The 15,381-nt window shown below is 37.3% G+C and overlaps 1 protein-coding gene across 3 annotated transcripts in view; it reads left to right on the top strand.

The window, feature by feature from the left end:
• The first annotated feature begins 217 nt into the window (after positions 1-217).
• Positions 218-15,381, top strand: part of ccdc85ca (coiled-coil domain containing 85C, a) — a 37,541-nt gene continuing 22,377 nt past the window's right edge. For 2 of the 3 annotated variants that reach the window (XR_009424990.1, XM_059520117.1), the window contains exon 1: positions 219-1,225. Coding sequence is in view for 2 of the 3 variants with exons in the window: in XM_059520117.1 (XP_059376100.1) it covers positions 520-1,225 (706 nt within the window). In the remaining variant the exon portion in view is untranslated. Of the gene's footprint in view, positions 1,226-15,381 lie in introns of all 3 variants that reach the window. The other variant, XM_059520118.1, reaches the window with a different exon arrangement.

Genomic DNA, 15,381 nt, shown 5'->3' on the forward strand with positions numbered 1-15,381 from the left:
ATAATAGTTTTTAAAGTATTATATACTCATTTTTACCGTATACATATCTACCAGGACAAAAACGTGAAATTTGAAAGCAGTTCTAAGGTGAATTTCAAGTCGTCCCACGCCCCCTGTAGGAAGAGGTAGTGACATTATCAGGCAATGTATGTATAAAGCGTCGCGTACAGCGCTGACGTCACAGAACGCTGAGCTGAAGCGCTACTGCAGGCGCATTTTCTCCCCATTCATCTATCTGCCTCAGACGGAGAGTCACATCACTGGGCACGGTGTCAGAAAGAGGAGATTCCAGCTGAAATAAATATGAAATAACAACAGAAGGGGAATTCATATCTAAAGCGTCGTATTGTTTCCTTATCTGGGTCAGCTACGTGAGTTTTTTCGTTAACATAGTTCGGCTTAAAAAACTGGGTTCATTTTAATTATGAGTTTAATATTACTCGTTATGTTTTCGCAAAGGAATGATTAAAAAAACCGTGACCAGATCTCTCGCGTCAGACCACTTTTAACAACAGGAATATGGCAAAAAATATTATAGACGTCCAAAGGGATGATTTAAGTAAGGTATCGGATGAAGAACTGCTTAAATGTAGCAAAGATGAGCTGCTTAGGAGACTCCGGAAAGTGGATAGTGAAAAGATTAACTTGATGGTGGAACACGGGAACATGATGAAGGACGTCAACCGTAGATTACAAGTGCATCTCCACGAAATCCGGAGCTTGAAGGAGGTCAATCAGAAACTGCAAGAAGACAACCAGGAGCTTCGAGAACTGTGCTGTTTCTTGGATGATGATCGGCAGAAAGGGAAGAAGCTGTCCAGGGAATGGCAGAGATTTGGCAGGTACACTGCCAGTGTTATGTTGAAGGAGGTTGGTATATTCCAGCAAAAACTGAAAGACCTAGAAACCAACCAGGAGAGTGTGATGAAAGAGAATGTGGAGCTGAAGGAGATCATCCTCATGTTAGATGATGAGAGGAATGGAGCCGGATCCAGGAGCTCCATAGACAGCCAATCCAGTCTGACCAATCTGAACGGAGGTTCTGCTACTGTGAGGGATGTTGGAGACGGGAGCAGTACCTCTAGCACGGGCAGTGCTGGGAGCCCTGATCACCACCACAGCCATATTCACAAACCTTCAGAGGGAAAGATCATGTCTATCAGGAGGTCTATGGATGATCTTTTAACCAACCCTCTTCTCAGAAGCATACCGAATGGGCTCAATGGTGAGTTTGGGCACTTGAATTTATAGTTTAGTGGAAAGCATCCCACATTTCTCAAAAATGATGGTTATTAAGCAGATCCTGTGCATGAAGAAAGTTTTTTTCCCCCTGAAAGTAATACAAAAAAGAAATAAAAACAAGCAAAACATTCTCTGTAAATCAAGAATTTGAAATAGTGAAAGTAATTTATATTTCATGACTTATTTAAGAAAATCTACTTTTCTTAAATGTATGTTCTTAACAGTTATCACTTTTGACAGATGACTTACAAAACATGCCTAACATACTTTTCTGGTGCCCTTTTAACATTGAAAGTTTTATGCCATTGTGTGCATTGGTATCCGAATATAGAAAAAGATGTTCATCATTTTGCTGAATTACATGCAGAGGTTGAGACTTCTATTGGTTTCCAGGGAAACACTGATTATACCGGCAGTTCTGGCTTCTTCAGGTTTTCTTTGTGACAGAATAATTGTTAACAATAATTGCTTGAGCCCATGAAGTCAGGTCTAATGTGGGTTTAATACTATCTTGGCCAGTTATGTCAATGCTTCAATACTTCATACTTCATTCAGGAAACAGGCATTTCATGCACAAATGGCTGAGAAACTCATTTCTGGTTGAAAGTTATGTACATTGATCTTTAGAATCAGTCTGTAAGTTCTCCAGTCTTCAGTGTTACGTTTTCCTTCAGAAATCATTCTAATATTTTTGTAAATACTATTATTTTTGAAAACAATGGTTAGTATTTTTGTGGAAACCGTGATACATGTGAATATTACTGACCCCAAACGGTAGTGTCTAATTCAAATAATACAAATATTTGGGGGGATAAAACACATGCATTGCTGTCATTGTTTTAGTCAGAGGATATTACAGAGATTTTTCCTTTCTGTTTTTGACTTTCTGTTCTGTTTTTAATGCCACTAACCTGTAACGCTATAGAGGGTGTGTATCTGTTCAAGTGCCTGAAGGTGCCATTACGTCGTGTACTTTGTGTGTTGTTTACTTTTGATTTGCATGCATGGACTGTCTGATACCAGATGATCTGGCGTCATGTCACATTTTGCTGTTCTGTCATGTACTGGTTACATTGTTTTTAGTTTTAATCACATGTCCCAGTGCAGCTTGGTTTATTCCTTTTAATTCATGGCTACTTATATGCTGCTTTCCCCTGTTCAGCCTCTCAGTGAGTTCTACTCAGAGGAAATTGAGGGTTGATAATATTTGTATAATTTTCACGTTTAGCAGATGTTTATATCTTCAAAGCCTTACTAATGAGGAATGCTACCATGCAATTTAATACAAATTGTCAAAATCTCTAGGTACAAGGTAGAATCTGTGCATCTGCCAAGAACATGAATGTATTGTAATAAAAGTGCACATTTGACACATTCACTCAGCAGGCCAGGTCTATTCCATCAGCAAGATTCACTCTAACAGTAGGGTTCTTAACTTGTTACCGCCACATGACAGGAGATTGATGACAAGCTTACCTCTAGTGTGGCACGTCATAGCTGTAGCAGAAAAATGTCTGTTATTTACTGCTGATAGTGTCAGCTGGAAGAGCCTGGCATTGATAAGAATGCTTTTTTTATAGTGATTTAGACATTCTCGAAAGTGTTTTTGATGTGAGTAGACATTTGAAATTATTTTTTTAAATAAAAATTTGATATATTTTAATATTCATTGTTATAGAACATTGGGTTTCTTGCTTCTGCTATTTATTTCAGACCTTCATAAGCTGTTAGACAGAGACCTTGTCTTGTTTGTCACCTGACCAGCGCATACCAGGCAGTTTTCATCTGATTATTCAGTGATCCTCAGTTTGTCTCCACCCCCAACCTTTCTCCCATCATGACATGCCATACACTCTTAAAAATAAAGAAGCTTAAAATGTTCTTCACAGCCATGCATGTATTAGAAGAACCGTTTTTGGTTCTACAATGAAACATTTAGTCAAAGGTTCTTTAAATAAGCATTTCTTTCTTACCTTTATAGAAGGTAAGAAACATTCCATTTATGGAATGTACATTCCTTAAATGAGTTTCCAAAGCAACCCCTAAGACTTGGGTTTAAATCCATAATTTAATCATTTAAATAATAATTAGTGTTTTTGTGAGCCTTGAAACTACTTTGAAAACAGCAACCACATAGCAACAACCTGCATCATGTTGGGAAGTCCATAGACAAGCAGAATTTCGTTTTCTTTAGAAAATGTTCAGAAATGTTGTAACCCTGTTTTCCTTTGTAATATAGTCAATGGGGAACTGCAGTGCATTCTTAGAACTATAGTAGCATTGTATTTAAGCTTGTGTTCAGTCATGGTGGGAGATTAGACTGGCCGGCGTTCTCTTTCCCAGGCTTCACCCCCCGATGAGTTAATCTGAGCCACAGGTTGCATCTCTCCTTGTTTACAATACTCAAAACAACCAGCTTGGACTGCCAACCAACCAGAAGAACATTCCTGCTCCCCATACCACATAGACAGAACTTGCAGAATTCCTATTTCTTTCCTGCGTGACTTGCATCAAAACAGAAAACCTGTGTGAAACTTCTCTACTGTATAGTATGAAAAGATGTATGTTTTTCTTTTTAAAAGAAAAAAAATTCACCTATTTTTAGTGCAATATCTGTTCACCCAACTTTCATCTGTGCAACATAACAGAAGGTGTTTTGAACAATGTTGGTAACCAAACAGTTTTGGTTTCCATTGACTTCCATTGGGGGAAAAACTGAGACATTTCTCAAAATATCTTTTGTTAAGAATAAGAAAGTCACACAGGTTTGGAGAAACAGGTTAAATGAAGGTTAATGATGAAAGATTTTTTTTTTTTTTTTTTTTACTTTTGGTTGACCTGTCTCTTTAAGTGTAATATTACATTTTTACAATCATTTTATAGATAAACCCTCCTGACACCTGTCTTTGAGGTCACATAGCTGTCTCTTTAAGGGGTAAAAGTGGTTCTATCCTGCACTGAAAAGCCTCTGGCCCCCCAGCAATCCACCAATGGACTGAAGGTTTAGTGGTTGGGGTCGAGATTCTGTTTCAGAGTTCAGATAACACTCCTCCCTGACTCTTCCCACGGCTGGAGTGAAAGGACCTTCAGTTGCTCCCATTCAAGACCCTCCATCAGGCCTTTAGAGCCCTTCTGCGCCACTCAAAGGTACAGATGTCTGGCTTGTCATAAAACGGATCCCAATTTACGAGTGAAGCTTTCAGTCTAGAGGGGTCACCCCTTTGAAAAAAAGCCCCTGGTTTACTTGTGTTTGATTGAATGTGAATTGGATTAAGAATTATTGTCTTAGTATTCATTGACATTTCAGTTAGCTGGATAGCTCACAGTTCTTTACCAATGATGGAAACTCATGAATTCCCTCAAGTAATCTGGGAGATAATTCAATTGTTCTCCTGGGAATGGCAAATACTGGATTACACGGCAGCGATGTTTAATTCCCCATGTCGGTTCTTGTTTAGTCATGCTCTCAGGTGGTAACCAAACAGTAAAGATCAAAGCAATACTAGTTAAAAGGTGTTTTTTGCATCAGACCCAGTGGCAACTCAGTGTGCTTCCTGGTTGAGGATGTCTTGAGCTGTTAATACAAGGCATTGTTCTTTAAAAACAAACAGTGATTGAAAGCACCTCCCCAACTTCTCAGACTTGTCGGAGAGGATCGTTGGTTCTGCTGAATCTGAAGTTTACTGTGTTATTGCTTGTTCCCTGCTGCTTGTCTTTGCCTCATAAAGAAAATACCATTATAATATTATGAAGTATTCAAGTCCCTGTGAGGCGGTTTTGCCAAAGAAAGCTTTAAATGGGCTTGTAATTGGGCTGTCCCAATTGACCGTGAATTAGAAAGATGGTGGAGATGTGGAAAAGAGCCTTGTTTTCTCTCACAGAACCTTATTGATAATCTTTAGGTGTGGAGAATCCTCTCAATAAACTTCTTAAACAGATTCACAAGTTACTGAACGTAATCACACCTAACTTCTATGATGCTCCAGTCTTGGGCACATTGCCAAATGTCAAAGCTGACTTGGTTGTTCCTGGAAAGGGCCACCTGTTTTCCTTTCAGAAGGAAACTGAAAGGGTTAGAGATAACTGGGGAGTTTTTTGAATAATATTTTAGAGGATTTCAATTGAGAAATGTCAGAAGTCTGTTGATGTATACAGAATTTGCCCTTAATAGAAACTTGTAGGTATTGTCAATCTACAATAGTTTATGTACATTCAAACATCATGTGTAAAAGTGCATTGTGGTGGACTTGATAGTCATGAGATCAAGTCATGAGATACACGAGAACAAATTATTATTCAGTGTCGTTGACATCACTTTGGTGTAAAGCATATAATTTGACCATATTTAAAGTTATGTTGACTGTATTTTCAATGAACCAGGGATGTAGTTGTTAAGAAAAAAAATGTTTTTGTTAATTGAAATAAATCTGAAATAGCAAAAACTTTAAATAGCCTATTAGATGAATAAATTTGAATGTCACCTTGGTGAAATTGAAGTACTATAAAATTACAAAAATTAAAATGAAATTAAAAAAGAAATAAATCTAAATAACAGATAACAGATGGTTTAAAAACGTAAATCTGAGAGAACTGAATCTTTAATGATGATTTTAGTTGTTGTTTTCCCAAAATGCCTTAGAATGTTTGGCTACTGTGCCCATCCTATACATGCTTTGTAGTACAAAAATGAAGCATCTCAAATGAGTTTTCTTTTCTGAGATATCGTCACTTTTGTGTATTTACAAAGTTGGCTGTCCAGAGTTTCTACATTCCATGACAACAATAGTGGAAGTTTCACATTGTTACTGAATGAATACTGCTGAAGGGGCGGGGGATCTGCGTTTAACTGTTCAATTCTCTTGTACTCTTGATGCTCATAAGGAAGAAATGCAGTCAGCTGTGGTTGGTGAACTGGTTAACCCTGTCAGAGAGCTGAACAGATGTAAGGTAATGAAGTCACCACTGAATAAATAAATGTACACATGCCTACACAAGCCTGAAATTTCTGCCCACTGAAGCAGAAGAATGTCCAGATTGAATTAATTAACCAGCCATACGAAAAAAAATTGGTTTTGTTTTGTATAACATTCTACCTCAGTTCTTTCTTTTCTGCTCTCCTCCTCTCTTTTACCCTGAGGAAAATATGAAGGCAGTAGATGGAAAGGGGGTCACCGCACGGGTGGTGATCTCCATAGCAACAGTAATTATCAGTTGGTTGATTGATCCTTTGGAGCTAGATGGGGGCAGCACTGTTTGTATTCAGTGATATAGTGGATCAGGAGACTAGAGGGCACCTGGGGTGAGATGACTGAGAAGAAGTATGTTTGGGTTTCTGGACCACATGAAGGGAATGCAATCAGCATGTGATGTTTGTGGAGGATTTTGAGGGGCTGTTTTCTCATATTTATTGGATTTAGAGGGATGGATGATGAAAATTCGGCAATCATCTACTTGCACTCATATCTAGGAAGCTCTTTACCATATAGCAAAACTGGAATTTGGCCAGCTCCAGAAACTTCATTCATGTTCGAATAGATGATCACTTTAAAATCTTTGGGGTAATTGTCCATTTAAGGAATGGATTATCAAACTTTTTGATGCAGTTGACCCACAAAATATGTTAATTGATTTTCTTTCTAAAATATAAAGGTAGGTATATTATCATGCAGAATCACAAATTTATACTGTGAAAAATAATAATTTAATTTAAATTATTATCTGAAAAAATAGTTTATATTAAGTTTACACTGGAGTTATTTCTACCCACCATTAAGCCCCGTTCACACCAAGAACGATAACTATAAAGATAACTATAAAGTTAACGATATTAGCGTCCACACCAGCGAACGATATCGTCTGTTTATTCTGAGCGCATGTGCGTCTGCCGCTTTAAATCCTCGAGCTCCTTATAGCAGGATGGATTCTGATTGGATGTCAATGTTTGTATCGTTCATCAGCTGGAAAAAAAATCGGTCTGAAAATGATTCCAACGATACCGTTTCTCTATGCCTTTATCGTTATAGTTGTAGTGTGGACTCCATTCTTGGACTCTCTGTGGACTGCTATTCTTTAATATTGAGAACGATTTTTAGAACTATATCTTTATAGTTATCGTGCTTGGTGTGAACGGGCCTTTAGGTTTAGGCCTTACATTTGTATACATCTGAAGAGAGAGAGAGAAAAAAAAACTATGCCTGTTGATACTCGATAGAATATATTAATATTGATTTAATTTAGAATTTCCTACCAGCCTTTAGGTAGCATTTAATTTTCAAAAAATGCTAATAATGCCTTATTTTAGCAACTTTTTAGGGTTAGGTTTTTTTTGGGTTTATTTTATCATTTTATTTATTATCTCTGACTTTAAAGTATCAGCTTTAGACATCACGCCCACGTACTGTTGGCTAAATGTCTGATGCATATGGGACACAAAAGTGGAAACACTTCAGGAATGTTGAAGTCGTTATCGGATTGGTTGAATTCTACAGGATTTCCGCGAGACGTGTGTGTCACGCTCTTTAACGTTCCACTTGGAAACAAAGATACCATGGCGCCAAACCCCCTCACGAAAGAAGAAAGCTGCTGTGTTTAAAACTGTGATGCCGAGCACTTATCAGCTAAACGCTGAATTTTCAAAAGAATGTGAAATATTTAAAGTTTGTGGCATAGAATCTTTAAAATATGTCTAAGAGTTTTACACACCGGTCTTTTATTATTGCGACATTTCCACGCCTCGAAATGTGACGATGACTGAAACTAACTGTGATTGGTTGTTGGACATGTCGGTCAAACGGCCTCATGGGCGGGCCTTGGCCAATAAAAGCTGCCATGAATTCCAGACCTTCAGCCTGAAGGTCTGGCTACGCGAGACTACTGACTTTATGGAAGGATATTCCAGACAATTTTTTCAGACAATCCAGGAATTGCAAATTGTATTTTCAATTGAGTTTTCCATATGTGGAAGCATAAATTGTGACATAATCCAAATGCCAAAGTCTTGCATTAACTTTTGTGTTTTTCGCTTTTGCAAACGCACAGTGACAGCCAAATTTCAAACAGAAAATAAGGTATAATTACTATTTCTAGTGCTTGTCTTTCTCTGTAATGCATATGTGAATTGTTGTTCCTTGAATGGGACCACTTTTTCATGGCAGCTCTGAAATGGGTCAGTGTTTCCAGAGTGCTGCCCGGGTCCTAAAGTACTTGTTGATGTCAAAGGGAAGGTCAGCTTTCAGCTCCATTGCACAGATCTTGTTGATTCAGGTTCCTTGTCTTGGCATGCTACCTCCGGAGGAAACTAGCCAAGCATGAATAATTCTGGTCGGATGAGACTTTTATTGCTGAATTATTTTTCTTTGGATTATGGTTTCCCAATAGTTTGATATTCCAGTGACTTATGTGGAGTTTTCTTCCTGAACTATATGTCTCATTGTAGAAGTCATGGCATAGTGGTTAGAGAGTTTGGGGAAGTAATGGGGACTGTCTAGGGGAAGTCATAGCCTAGTGGTTAGAGAGTTTGATTCCTAACCCTAAGTTTGTTGGTTTGAGTCTTGGGTCGGCAATACCATGACTTAGGTGCCCTTGAGCAAGGCACCAAACCCACATTTGCTCCCTGGGCGCCGGAGCATAAATGGCTGCCCACTGCTCTGTGTGTTTGTTCACTGCTGTGTGTGTGCACTTTGGATGGGTTAAATGCAGAGCATGAATTCTGAGTATGGGTCACCATACTTGGCTGTATGTCACTTTCACTTCACTGCACTTAGAATGTAGGGTTGCAGTTTTATTAGTTTCTCTTCATACATTTTTTTTTACAATCAATAACAAATTTGTTTGTGTAGAAAAGCAGGTGTTTAATTTAATAGCTTCTTTTTACACACATATTTTCTTTTGTGCTTGTTAACAATTTTGCAGATCACATCTTCAGTTTTGAACCACTCTGGAGAGTTATTTGGATGGATCTTTTTTTTTCATGCTGTCCCTCTACTCTAGACACAGGGGGAATGGGGCAGGACCCCTGTCTCTGTCTAGAGGGGGTGTGAGGTTGGCGCCCTTGGTTCGCTTGAGCCATCTGTCCGACGGTATTGTTCAGCATACAAAGGGGAAAGAGTCCTTCAAACACCACAAGTTAATAGCCATAACGTGATTCTGCTCAGTCATGAGAGCATCTTCTAATTCTGGAGCATCTCTGTTTCCTGTTTTTTCATTCCTGCGCCTTTTTACTTTCTTTTTTATTCCATTGACATGTTTGCAGTCAACTATCTAAACTGATTCTCAACCCTCTCTGAGGGAAGACCTTAGAGAAACAGGGGAATCTTTCCTTCTGCACTTCTGTTAAGACAAACTTGTGAGAACATGAAGTCGGGTGACATCAGTGTTATCAGAGTATTTGCTCTAGAAGATATTTCAATGGCATGTTCATGAATTGTCAAATGGGTTTAATGTGCCATTGTTGTGCAACAAGTGAAGCGAATTAGTACTTAATACTTGATTTCCTGAATTTTGTGAGACATGCAGTTGTCCTTAGCACTGCATTTGTGGTACTACTTGCACTTCATAGTATAAACGTTGTTCCATAAACTACATTTGAACCTTTTTTGAAGAAAGTTTGGGTGCTGCATGACTCTGCACAACTTGCCACTGAGATAAGTCACACTATTTGAGGTTTCTTTGATTGAACAAGTTGCACACTGAAGTTAAATTGTTAGGGTCGGGGGTTAGAAAGCACTGTTAAACATGCAGTGTAGCTTGAAAATCCCACTAAATGTACTTTTCGAAAGAGTGGGTTTTTTCAGTGCCCTCAAACTGTCAGATCTGTCCTCTGAGATGTCTTTGTAGTTTGCCAGATGAAGTGTATTTGGAAATCAATGTTTTCAGCACACATGTCCTTGAGGATGCTTTAACAAACGTTGATTTCCATGACTAAACATGGTACAACAGAGTTGAAATAGCGTGATCTTTTTGAAGTTCATCCATTGGTTAAGAGGCTGTAATTTCTCACATGCCAGATTGAATTACAGATCATCACCTTGAGGGGGAAACTTTAGACTTCATGGGAGAGAAATTAGCACATATATACATTGCCTGTATGATATACTTGTCTTTGTTATACCAGTTTTTGTTGTAGTGAAGTAGTATATATAAACAGGTCACTCTTGCCTCTAATGTGCAGTAGATTTCCCCCAAAACATGGTTTATAGCCTAGATGCCATAGTCAAACTCTCATCTTGACTGCTTTCAGTATCATTGACCCCTTACATTCAATAGAAAAATGGTGTTTATACTTTTTTACATGAACTATAAAGACCCACGTTTAGAGATGACTCAAATTAATAGTTCACACACAAATGGAAAAATTGCTCAATATTTTTTTCACCCACATGCCATCCAGTATGTTTAAGTGTATGAATTTGATTCCTCATTTGGGAGAGTGACATGACATTCAGCCAAGTATGGAGACCCATACTCAGAATTCGTATGCATTTCCTGAGCATTTAACCAATCCAAAGTGAAAACACACAGAGCAGTGAACACACACACACACACACAGTGAACACTCACCCCGGGGGCCTTGCTCAAGGGCACCTAAGTCGTGTTATTGCCGGCCCGAGATTCGAACCCACAACCCTAGGGTTAGGAGTCAATCTCTCTAACCACTAAGTCACGACTTCCCCTTTTTGGGGGGACATTTTTGGAGAAATTTAGCATTACATCAGACACTCACCAATGGATGTTCTGCAGTGAATGGGTGCCATTAAAAGTAGAGTTCGAACAGCTGATACAACCTTGACAATAATCCACAAGTAATCCACATGACTCTGGTCCATTTATTAATGCCTTGTAGAGTGAAAAGTGACGTGTTTGTAAGAATCCATTTTTTAAACTTCAAACAATTGCATCTAGCCAAAATGATTCCATTATCCATAATAAATGCTTCCTCCAATGAAAAAGTCCATCCCTCCTAACATATTTGTATAGAACTGTTTTTGCTTGTAATCGGTCCTTGATCTTTGCAGATTTTTCTCCTGAATCAGATAAGACAACTTTTCACTGGAGAAAGCACTATTATTTGTTATTATTATTATTATTATTATTATTACATTTTTTTAGCATCACAAGACGTTAATTGTTGGTCTGTAGTCATGTGGATTACTTGTCAGTTATTGTGGTGTTTTTCTCACTTGTTTGAACTGATGAAGAATGTTTCTTCTGATGAAGAAACAAGCTCATATACATTTGGATGGCCTAAGAGTGAATAGATTTTCAGCAAATTTCTTTTTTTTTTGGGAACTATTTCTTTAAACATCTTCTCTCAGTTGATTCCCTTACCTATTTAGAGAGTTTTAAAACACACACCCTACTTCCAATACACGAAATGCTTAAAGACATACAAGTATACGAAAAAAATCCATATCATATGATCTGTATGCTGTTTTGAGATTCCTCCTTCATCATGGGTGGATCTGTTTGCCCAATAATCATATGCTTACTCAGGATAAGATGTGCAATCAAACAGTGAGTCATGTGTACAGCATAGAGATCATGCACAAAACTGAGTTTCTGGGTAAAAGAAAATTTGAATAAGAAAATACTAGAATAATACTGTTTCCTCTTCTGGTATTGGAGTTGCACTGCAGTCTGGGCATGCGGAATGTGTGTGTGCTGAGAAAAAGAAGGAAAGAGAAAGCTCATTTGGCAGAAACTGGAGGTGTAATACTAAAGCACTGGCAGGCCCTTTAGTCAAACACTGGGGCTTGTTGCTAGGATACATTCTTATCAATACCACGGTATGCCATCTATCTTCCCACATGTTTCTCGGAGTGCACCCGCTTATTCACTGCTCTATTTTTGAATCAAGCCAAGTCTGCAGCAAGCTGGGAGACCCCAAACCTCTGTGTTGACTTTTAATGTTGACGAAATGGCCCTTGCATTCTGAAGAAATGTACTTTGTTTTTTTATTTTTATAAAAAAATAATTTATTCTGGAATGTGTAATTATTCCAGTTTTTTTTCTGTTGTTTGTTGCAACCATTTTTTAGTCATAATAATGTATTTGCAAGATCTTTTTCTCTCTAATTACGGTTTCTTTTCTTTTTTTCCTTTTTCTCTGCATTGCAGAGCAGAAACAAAACAGATTCATCAGATCACTGTTAGTTGGGCTGAACTTTGCTCATGTCTGCATATTTTTAGAGGGCGTGTGTTCAGTCATTTCAGTCTGTATTAAGATTGTTCTTTTATCATGTGTAATATATCCAGACAGATGTAGTATATAATTGAGGTTTATTTGTCATTAAGTCGTTGATTTGAAGGCAAGCAAACAAAACGATTGCATAGTTCCTTAAATGCACAGCTTATGTATTGCATAGTTACATATGCAAACAAATGGGTTTCTTTATCTTTACCTTTGTAAACCATTTCCTTTGTGTGATGATGGACAAGACAAAAGAGAACTATGCATTGGTAAGCAGAAAGTTGATAAAGTACTACCTCAAAAACTCCTTAAGGAATGCAGTACTCTATGTGCATAGTGTGCAAAACCTGCATGACAAATTGCACATGCCAAAATGTGCATCCCATAATAATGTGCAATCCCACAATTCACTGTTAAATTTGAGCTTCAGTTTTCAGAAAGACAAATGAACCATAAGTGTTATCAGTCTTTCATTGATTGAAGTCAGAAATTAATTAAAATTTAATTTTATGCAAAATTGTCAGTGGAAAATATAGATGTTTTTTTTTTTACCCATTATAACTATTGTTTTATGTGTTTTGCTTTTTAAATATTTTGAATGTGTAAATTTATAGATTTAAAAATGTATATTTTTAAATTTAAACAACTGTTTTATTTTTATTTATATATTTATTTGTTTGTTTGTTGGTATGTACTTTAGTATTTAAAAAAAACTCTTAAGTAGAAAATGTGAATATCTTTTTAAAAATGTCAGTTAAACCAATTATCCATCGGTCTCTTGTAACATTGCAACAAAATGTTTATTGTTGCAAACTAGTGTTTCACATTCTATTTTTAAAACCACTAGTAAGCAATGCATTAGGATTGCATTCTGAGCATGGCAGTTGTGATCTTCTCCATTCACAGTCATGGTAAGTGAGGTGTCAGCAGATCCTCTCATGGCTCCTCCCCAGAGTGCTGTCTGGAGACATGCTCTGCTTTTCCTTCACCGCCATTAAGTGCTTTACTCCCCGGTGTCATTTTAAAGCCTGTAGATAAGAGATAAAATAACCATATGACCAGATAAGCACATAATGTGACATTGGCGTGAGCACATTTATTGCTGTGTATTTCCAGCGTCACTGGCAAAACTCGTGGGGACAATTACCTGGCAGTAAACACACACTGAGCAATCATTCTTCATCGAGAGAACACACAGCGTGGTTCACTCTTATGAGTTCAGTAAACCAAACAGATGACCCCTGGGCAATTTACACCTCTTTAAAAAGACAAACATCAAGTTCCAAATGGATAGAGGGCAATAGAGCAGACAGGGGGAAATGTAGTGAGAGAGCGAGCATATGCCCCTCTGCTAATCTACAGATTTCTGCTCTAAGATGATTACAGCTTTCAGAGCCAGCTTGAAAAAACACAGTCGGCAAAATGGCTATAGTCCATCCAAAATGAATTAGTAACTGCATTTAAAGCGAATTCTGCACCCCCTACAGGGTAAAACTCATTAATTAGACACTCACCAGTGGGTTGTTCCGCATTACAGGGCCAAACAGTAAAGGAATCTTTAAAAAGCTGTTTTTATTATTGTTTCTTGCCTTAATTGTATTGCTGGCTGTTATTCAGCTGCTTTCTTAATGGACTGTGAAGATTGATTTGCATTTTCTAACAGTGGGATCAAGTATAAAATAATACATTCAAATGTGAACATTTTGTCAGTATTTACTCACCCATATGCTGTTGTTGTTGTTTTTTTATGGGGAATTCAAAAGGAGAATAATTAAAGTATTTTATCTAATTTTTCTAACAACAAAAAGTGCACAATAAAAGCATTTGGAGAGAGTAAAGGCTTAAATCTGTAGCCTGTTTCAAACAAACAATCATATGGCTTTAGACTTTTATGATGTTTTTGGTCCTTTTTAGCTTGAGAACTGTTCAATAGCTTGAAAAGATTGATTAAATTTCACTTTTGTGTTTAACAGAAAAACTAAATAGCATAAAGTGTGAAACAATATGAGAATGATTTATTTGAGAATGAGTAAGTTATTTTGGGGTGAACTGTTCATTTTAGAAGAGACTTATTTTGTTGCCCCCAATTATTGGTGTGCTCACTTCTTCCTGGAGTGTTTGTATTTATGAGTTTAATTGCATTCAAGGCACTTTTGTTGGAGCAAAATGGCGATGTACCTTCTATAAAATATTATTTCCATTTTACCACTTATTTTATAAAATGACGACTAAAGAATGTGCATCGGGTGTATTTTTATTAAATTCATACAAATGCTTTAATTGTACAATTCTATCATAGTTTTTACACACAATTTAGCTAGTTTTATTGTAAATAAAAAAATAATAATTTAAACAAATGTACTGTCAATACAGATACTGCATCTATTTTCCACCATGCATCCACCATGTTTTTTCACTTATCGCTTATAGAAAGTTCAGAGTTTCCCAAAAATAGCAATAACGACTTTGCTGTGATAACTTTCTGATATATTATGATGTTTTACCCTATATAGGGCACCGAAAATTGGGCAAATGGCTTTCTGAATTGGCAATTATCTTGTCATATGTAAATTGAGTTTTATTTCCAAATGAAAAATACTAATTAAGATTAGATTCAGTTCACTAGAGCAGTAACAGCCAATACAAAAATTGCCACTGCTCTGTTAAGGTGTTGTTATGCGGTTGCTAGGGTGCTTTGGCTGAGTGGTTGCTCTGGTGTTCTAGATGTTTACTAGGCTGATCCAATCTTATTGAGCCCACTGTATTTCACAGAAATATGCCAAGTTCTGTCATGAAACTCTAGATGGCGTTCTTAACAAAAATTGAAGATATTTACCACGTTAAACTACTTGATATAAGCTGATTGGTTATGTTGCATACGCAGCCAATGAGCTTACTGCTTTACATTTACTGGTTACTGGTTACCCTTTACTAGAGCAGTTTGCAGCGCTC

This window comes from Carassius carassius, chromosome 32, assembly GCF_963082965.1.
Source record: "Carassius carassius chromosome 32, fCarCar2.1, whole genome shotgun sequence".
NCBI classification, from domain to species: Eukaryota; Metazoa; Chordata; class Actinopteri; order Cypriniformes; family Cyprinidae; genus Carassius; species Carassius carassius.